At 43.6% G+C, this 9,215-nt stretch overlaps 1 protein-coding gene across 1 annotated transcript in view; it reads left to right on the forward strand.

Moving 5' to 3' along the window:
• The window catches only part of LOC106884209 (uncharacterized), a 72,884-nt gene that overhangs the window by 35,032 nt on the left and 28,637 nt on the right, over window positions 1–9,215 (forward strand). The window contains exons 5-6 of the mRNA XM_014935458.2: window positions 93–244; window positions 7,976–8,098. Of these exons, the coding sequence (XP_014790944.1) occupies window positions 93–244; window positions 7,976–8,098 (275 nt within the window). The remainder of the gene's footprint in view (window positions 1–92; window positions 245–7,975; window positions 8,099–9,215) is intronic.

The following is a 9,215-nucleotide window of genomic DNA, read 5'->3' on the forward strand; positions in this document are numbered from 1 at the left end:
TCTTCTTCTTCTTCTTCTTCTTCTTCTTCTTCTTCTTCTTCTTCTTCTTCTTCTTCTTCTTCTTACTTGTTCTTCCTCTTCTTTGGTCGTAGTTGACAACTACTGGTCGACAGCTCAATCGTCTAATTACCATATACCAGTCCGGTGTGATGTAGATGGAATCGCAAAGTTTACTCCTTTCCATCATATTTATGATTTCTTCCACTTCCGCTCTGGTCTTCCAGATGACCCCACCATCTTTGAAGTAAGTAATTTATATATATATTTTTTATTTTGATCACTCGTTTATAATAAATCTTATTTGTATCACTTGGCAACATGGAAGGTCTTGATTATAGTCAACTGAATCAACGCGAGTATGTTTTTATGTTGCTGTTGATAATGATGATGCTTAACCCTTTAGAAGCACTGATCGACAAAGACATTCCAGCTGATGCCATTTTTATATTTCACTGTGTCTACATTATCTTACTGTTTTGCAGACTATAAGGTGTCAATTTTGATCAAGCAACTGTGTATAGGCTCCTTGTCTTGGCTCATCACCAGTGCTTGTACATATAGGGCAAGGCTGAGAAGATGAAATGAATTGAATCAGATTCAAAGCTAGAAATTTGACGATCAAAACTGAATGCTACAACAAATCGTATCAGTATCTCTACTTCAATTGTAGTTAATCTTATGAGTGCACAACTGAGTTAGGGTGGTGGATGTGAAAAGTATTTTGAGAAATGATAAGTGACCGTAAAAAAAAGGCCGTCTTCACCCTCTCACTCGCCGACGTGACGTCATCTCGTGCCCCTTTAGGTCCGTTCGTGACATCACTCCTTCTCCCTTTCGGTCACATTTCTTCCACTACACTCTCCTGGATCTAAAGAGCACTGCCTTCCTGTTCTATTTCGTAATAGTCCATCCACTTGGGGCTGGGGTGGGGCGACGTTCCCTTTGAGGTCACTGTAGGGTCACAGGCCCCACATCTTCCTTCCCTTCGTCAGTGGAAGAGCTAATCACCCTTCGAATGTTCAGGACGTGATGTCACATTCCGCACACTGATACACTATTAGGAGTACTCATCGCGGTTACCGTTCCTTTTTCTCATTGCGTTGTTCACCGAGCGTTCAGGAGATTCACCCACACTTCGTCTCCGACATGTAAAGATGTAATCCCTTCCACCTCTGCTGCTACGGAACCACACTCGTGTGTCTCTAGTTGTACCAGAATATGGCTCTTTGCGGGACCGACTTTTTGGTTTGCCCTACCTTGGGCGACATGTACCAGGAAACTCTGTATAGTAGAGATTCGTCCCCTTTCAGCCATGGCTTTAATCGTACGGTGGTGCCGTTCTGCAACCCCGTTTCCACCTGGCCTATATGCAGCTTTGAAGAAGCGTCTTGTGCTTCACCTTTCAAGCATCTCCCTCAACTGCTCTGAGCGAAAAACTGCTGTTGTCCATAAATCGCTCGTCGACAGGCCCCCTTTCCAAGAGCACGGTATTCAGCACTTCTGCGACTTTGGCAGTAGTCTCTGCCCGGATCTCTCTCTATATAGCCATTCTCACCGGTTCACTGTCGAGCACTGAAAGGTACATCTTTCCTTGATAGTGCGTCACATCAATGGCTAGCCTTTTGCAGGCTTCCTCAACCCGAATCTTTCCCGTTCTGTTTTGTGTACACTTGGGGCAGGGTCAATGGATTAGCACCTGTTGCTCTTCTCCACTATCCTCTGAACATTCTCCCTGGTGACATCAGGATTGACCGTCCTGGCCCAAAACATCATCCTGTCGACCCCACCATGCGGGGCATGTTATGCAACCTCCTCAGTTCTGTGCCCTCTAGCCGACAAACCACAGCTACTCCACTCGGAACCTTCTCTGCTGTTTCCAACCAATATTTAAAAAAAATCTGGTTAGAACGTCCGCCTTATTCTTTTCCGTGGGCACGAAAACCAAATGGAATCCCAGGCCGAACTCAGCAGCTAAGTCCCTCAGGATTCCCAGGCGACGCTTAATCGCCATCTCCCGCGGCCCATTTCGTGCGAATCCTCTTCTGGTTGGTGATCACGGTATCCATCTACCCTCACACCATAGCAGAATAAGGCCGGACAGTTCGCAGTCCTCACCCCAGCGCTAGATTCACACCCTTTAATACAATGCCCAGTTCAGCTACATTGATGTAGTTGTTATTATCCTTCTTCCTAAGCCACGCCGTGTCTTCTACCTCAACACCTATTTCCAGAATGACTTTGAACGCTATGTTATTCGCGTCGCTCCACACGATCCCTTTTCTTGGTATCAGGCACGTACCAGCTGCCCTTCACTGTATATTCCGCTCGCACTCTCTCCAAGACCTCTCACATCATCACCATCGTCTTCTCTCTCACTTATCACCACAGTTTACTCCTCCTCGCCTTTTGATATAGCTACATGTCGTTCAGAGCCATCCTGCGACAGGGTAGTGACCCACCAGCTTCCCATACATCGAGAACAGCCCCCGCCTATTCAAATACTGATTTAGGTCTGTGATCTCATTTCCTCTGTGAAACACAAGCCTACCCGCTTTATCTCTTTCGAGCCTGAGCCTCAGCACCGTACCTCCAATAGCTTCTGGTGGTTTTGTCGTTAGTCCAAACCTCCCAAGATGCTTCACGATTTCCTTTGCTGATGCCATATTCTCATCTACCAAAATATCAATATATGAGCTGGCAGCCTGCTCTACTTTGGTCTCTTTTCCCCAAATCACCTGGAGGACCTTCGTCATGATCTTCGGCGCCTAACTCAGCCGAAACCCAGTCGGGTTAAGCAGTATATTCTTTTCCTGTACTAGTTGGTACTTACACAACTTCTCTGATACGTGGAGCTGTAGATAGGCTGACTTAAGATCGACGATCGTAGTCGTCCCCTTCATTCGCCTCCACTCACGAAGGTTTTCTCCATACACGTCCGCTGTCGCACCGCTCATATAACAGGACACGTGTTCGTTCAACTCCTTGAAGTGCAGCACCGGTCGAACCTTATTCTTTGTCGGCTGAATCACAGCCATCAACGGCAGCACACCGCTCATTGCCTCCTCACTCCATGGCATCAGAATGTCCTTCTCTATCCATCTGTCTCTCGAATCCGAGCCTAACTTCTCTTTCAGGGTGTTCTCATAGCAGCTCACACAGTTTCTCAGTACGGGGGTTTTTCCTTTCAGATAGTATTTCACTGACCATCTTTTGTTGTCGAACTCAGCACGGAAGTCCTCGTCTTTAATTGTGCCTATGGAAACCCCTCTCTCAGCCGATAATCTGTCACTGCTACAGTCATCTTCCGCTCCACGCTCATGGCACGCAGCACACAAGTCACCAAAGTCTATTTCTGCACCGACAACCGTCACACCATCCAATCGTGTGATCACATCCATTTCAAGTGCTACGTCGACGCCATCCACCACCTCATCAACTCCAATCGCCTGCAGCCTCAGCACGGACCCCTGTATCTCCAGTACTACTTCGTTGACGCCCCCATAGTCGACCCCACCTGCCATTCACCGCACTAAGCCTGATGTTTCCTCTCCAGCTCTCGACCATTCTCGCGGTTACCAAAGTCGTCGCACAATCCATATACACGAGGGCTCGTGCTTCCCTCACCCCCACCATAAGCCTTACTACAGGCAACGATCGATGGTGCGCCTTCAGTTGGTCGTGGGGGAAAGTAGCGCGCAGTAGTTTCCCTCTCTTCGTTTCCCTGTTTGCAGTTTATTAGCTATATGCCCAGGCTGGCTGCATCGGTAACAAACCACCATTGGTTTTAGTTCCGCACATTCCCTGACCATATGCGGACCTCGACATCTAAAGCATAGTCCCTTGGCTGTTTGCCTCACCCGACTCTTGCTGTCGTTGTTCACCGCCTGCCTCTTAGTTCTGCTCGTATCCGCCGCCACTGTTGCCGCTACGTCGTGTGTGTTGCTTTGCATCAACACTAGCGTTTTGTCTATCATTTCTCCTACCGACATCGTTTCGATGTCCGGTATCTGCTGCAGACGTAACGAGATATATTTGGGGAATCTGGTCACAAAAGCCGGCTTCACTATTCGCTCCATCGTTGCTCCAGTAAACTCTGCTAGGCCCACCAACCTTCTAATCTCGCTCACGTAGTCGTCTATCTGCCCACCCATCTATCTTACTCTCCTGAGTTTACTGCAGGCTTTAAAACCTCCTCCCACATACGCTCTTCAGCTGCTCTTCAATATTTTCCGCCTTCTCCTGGTCCACTTCGTCCATCTCCAAGCACAGATTCTACGCATGGCTTTCTAAGTACAGCGCATCTTCTGATGTTAGCCGCATCTTCTATACCCTGCAGCTTCGCCACGAGTCTCACCTTTTTTACATAGGCACAACATTGCCTTCCCCAGTAAACGGTCTCAACACATCACTACTAATTCTGATGTTTGTGACCATCGCGCGCCGGTGGTCAGAATGATATGAGCGCAAAAACGAGGAAGAACAACAGAAAAAAAGAAAATATACACATAATTCTCAGACGTATATTCGCAGCTGGTAACGAAGTGCCGAAATGGCTTATGGTTTAAAGGCACGAAATAAAGTTGCTCTTACCTCGAGTTGTAGTCAGGAACAAGCTAATTCATTGATTTGTAATCACGTGTCGACTCTGCCGATTTCTCGCTAGCTAGCAGTACTACGCCACGACTGTTAGCAACACACGGCCTTCCTCGCTGCAAACCCCCAGTAAGAAAGAGACCGTCTTCAACCTCTTGCTCACCGACGTGACGTCATCTCGTACGCCTTCCGGTCCCTCCGCGACGTCACTCCCTCTTCCTTTCGGTCATTTATCCTTTCACCATAAGAAGTGCCAAACAACTTCACTTTAAATCTAAACCAAGGTGGCGGATTAGCGTAACAGTAAGAACGCCGGATCTAATGATTTGCAGTATTTGTTCCGGTTCTTTGTATGCTGGTTACAAAGCCTTTAGACTAAAGCTGTCACTTAGTTTAACACCACTTCCTGGCACCTTGGGTGCATTTAGCGAAATCTACTCTGTTTAATGCATTCAGGCTAGGTCCTGGTTTGGAAATATATTTCTCCTTCCTTCCAACCAGTTCGGAAACACTGAAAAAGGCCATAAGTATTGGCTTTCATCCTGACTAAAATAATGAAAAATATGTGATCTGAGTTGATTTTGGCGCTACATAACAATAACAACACGAGTCAATAAGTCTGTATGTGGTCATCTTAGTTAAAACGGTAGCCAAATCTCTTTTAAATCACTCCCTACGATTTTAGACAAGGACACATTAGTTAATGGTGTTTTAGTTTCAATGTAGACTGGAAGAAGACAGCAGGCTCACTTCAGAAATTATTCTAATTAAAGCAACTCCGATAAAAAAAGAAGTCAGAGAGACTTGCTTTGTTTGCTAGTTGTTGTTGTTGGCGCTTCGTCGCTTACGACGTCGAGGGTTCCAGTTGATCCGATCAACGGAACACCCTGCTCGTGAAATTAACGTGCAAGTGGCTGAGTACTCCACAGACACGTGTACCAGCGTGACACAGTGTGACCCTTTGAATTACAGGCACAACAGAAAGTAAGAGTGAGAGAAAGTTGTGGTGAAAGAGTACAACAGGGTTCGCCACCATCCCCTGTCGGAGCCTCGTGGAGCTTTAGGCGTTTTCGCTCAATAAACACTCACAATGCCCGGTCTAGGAATCGAAACCGCGATCCTATGACCGTAAGTCCGCTGCCCTAACCACTGGGCCATTGCGCCTCCTGTTTGTAAGTATAACAACAATAACAGTAACAACAATCTGGAAACTTTATAGCCTTCATTCATAAATCCTAGGGGACAACTCTCAAATTTATTAATAAGTTAGACAAAAATTATTATTTAGCATGTATTGCACTATACCTATCTTAATGTAAATGTGGTGAGCTGGAAGAATCGTTAACATACTGGGGAAAGAGCTTAGCAGCATTTCATCCGTCTTTACGTTTTGAGTTCAAATTCTGTCGAGGTGAACTTTGCCTTTCATCCTTTCGGAGTCGATGAAATAAATACTAGTTGAGTACTGTCTAGAGTCTCTGTAATCGACTTATCCACTCCCACGAAATTGCTGGCATTGTGCCCCCCCCCCCACATATTACTAGGGTACTTGGCAAAATATCTTTGCAGTAAACACCTACGTGTTTACCGTACGCTTCGTACGGTTTCGAAGAGCAATATTCCTGAGTTAACACTGGTTATAAATAGGCATAAAACCAGGAAATAGTAATATCTTCATATTACTCTGAAATAAATAGATAAATATCGATGGGTAAATGTATGTATATCTGTGCGTGTTGCAAAACATACTGCAGATGACCAGGTGATTGATAGGAAAAATGAAAAGTCGGCACCGGCAGACTCGTACAGACTGGTCAGTTCTGGTATCTAAGACTACATGGTTCCTTCCAACGGTACACACAACTTATTAGAGTTGCTAATATGTAGGCGAGGGAGCACAAAAAAAAAATGGAAAATACAGATCAAAACGAACAGAGAATATGCAAGTTCTTAGCAGGGCCGGCCCTAGGGTTGCTGGCGCCCCGGGCAAGCTGAAGTTCGTCGTGAACAAGCTGACGGTCGTAGAAATTTCCTTGTCTTTGTCACGCCCTCCTTCTCGCTCCCTAGCACATGACGCCCCGGGCGACTACCCGAGTTGCCAGTACTTTTAGCCGGTCATGGGTCTTAAGACTGAAAACGATAGTAGTGAGATATATGCGAGAGGAAAAGGGAATGTTTAGAACGAAAGACGAACCAAACAGAGAAATATACAAGTGTTCATACAATACGACGAAAAGTTTAAGCTGCGAAAAATACAAAATGAAACGAAAAATATATAAAAAGAAATTTCTCTTTTGTCTTGTTCTGTACCTAGTGACAGAATCTTCCTTGTCATTTCCACTACAGAAATACTGTAAACTTGTGAATGACCGGTCAGTAAGACAGAACAAATGATAATAATGTTACCCAGGTGTGAAATATAATAAACGGGTTGAGAAGACAACAAAAAGAGTAACGACGCTTCGCTATTATTTGCTTTTAGAGCATCCTTCATTCATATAAAATATATTATTTTATCTATAGAATGAATGAATGGCTTTGCCACGAGGTAGCGCACTAATAGCCATTGGATCGGCAGTTCGTATCCTATCATCAGTACTGCGAGTGTTCTTAGTCTACAGCATTTGACTCTCGACTTAGCTGTCTCTAAGTATACACACACGAGGTAGCGTACACACAGACACAGACACACACACAGACAGACACACACACACATGGCTCAATCCGACAAGAGAGGGCAGCTTCATGATCCATTTCAAGGCATCCGGGAGGAAGGAAATTAATCTTGGACAAGAAGTTTGTTCTGAAAGCTTACACCAGAAAGGACTCCATTAAAAACGTCCATGGCTTGGTGGTAGAGGGAAAGAAAGCGACAGATTTAGTTTACCACATAACAACGGGGTCGGTGGCACTGAAAAGGTTCTCACACAATTTCCATGTACCAAATACCAATCACAAATCTTTGATCAACTGAAAACTGTTTTGGGAAATATCTACTCTTTGATGCCGCGCAATCGGATGGAAAAAAGATCCACGTGACTGCGAAGTAAAAATTTTTTATTACATAGTAGTGTATTTCTATAAAGATACTTATTTCAATGCATTGTTCTCTCAACGGAAGCGATTAAAAGGTTGTTAAGATGTCATGTAGTGAAGGTCATATCTTATTTTTTACCGGTGTTAGTTACTGGAATACAACCACATCAAGATATGATTTTCAGGGACTTCAGTAGATCATGCAAACTTACAACCAATTCAGATTGATACTTATATTACTGACTTCTAAGGGAAACAACAATAAACAAAGAATGTTTTTATTTTGTTTGTTGAATGATATAAAAATTAGGGTGATGCTACATCTTTTATCGATATCTATTAACAGACTCCAGATGGTATTTATTGTCCAAATCGTAAGATAACAAAAGAGTTACCAAGTATAAGTCTTACAATGTCGTTTTACACAGAAATTGTCACAAGGAGTTTTCCAGTCGTTGCAACAATAAAGGTAAGTTTGCTATTCTTATTCCTCACCATATATATATACATATATATAAGGACATAATTTTATTCTCAAATGCAAGGTGAGGCTAATAATATAGAATGAACAGGATAAACTATCCATATTTTGCAGAAAAATCTGTCAGCGGCCAGCCATGAAACTCGAACTCACATCCCTGTGATTGCATGTCAAGTGCTTTAAACGACAAATTCTTCTGCAAATTTAGGATATATAAATCTAGCTTTATAACACGCTATCGTACGTTAAATTCAGCTTACGTTGAAAGTCAACAAAGATTGCTTTAGAAGCATTGAGATGTATCTTTCAATACATCTATCTATCTATCTATCTATCTATCTATCTATCTATCCTTTCTTTTCTTTTATTGGTTTCAGTCATTTAACTGCGGTCATGCTGGAGCACGGCCTTTAGTCGAACAAATCGACCCTAGGACTTATGCTTTTTAAGCCTAGTACTTATTATATCGGTCTATTTTGCCGAACCGCTAAGTTACGGGGACGTAAACACACCAGCATCGGTTGTCAAGCGATGGTGTTTTTTATTGATGAACAAAAGTGATACATCATGAAAAAAAAAAGCAAAACAAAAAACAAAGAAAAAAAACAACAACCGCTTCCATCAGGTGAATACAGGTAAGAATTAACAGTTAGAACTTCTCGCAAAGTAGAACATAATGCCAGATGACTCAATCCGCCTGATTTCGAGAGGTTGAAATCAGATCAGTCGAGTTATCTGGTATTATGTTTTGTTTTGTGAGAAGTTCTAATTGCTAATTCTTACCTGTATTTACCTGATGAAAACGTTGTTTTTTATGCATGATGTAACATAACACAAGCCATTGGTTTTATGATAGGTGCAGCCGTAGCTGTGCGGTAAGAAGTTTGCTTTCCAGCCACATGGTTCGGGGTTTAGGAGTTTAGTCCCACTGCGAGGCACCTTGGGCAAGTGTCTTCTACTATAGCCTCGGGCCGACCAAAGCCTTATGAGTAGATTTGGTAGACGGAAACTGAAAGAAGCCTGTTGTATATATATATATATATATATATACATTCTTTTACTATTTTTCTTGTTTCAGTCATTTTGACTATGGCCATGCTGGAGC

Source organism: Octopus bimaculoides, chromosome 9, assembly GCF_001194135.2.
Source record: "Octopus bimaculoides isolate UCB-OBI-ISO-001 chromosome 9, ASM119413v2, whole genome shotgun sequence".
NCBI classification, from domain to species: Eukaryota; Metazoa; Mollusca; class Cephalopoda; order Octopoda; family Octopodidae; genus Octopus; species Octopus bimaculoides.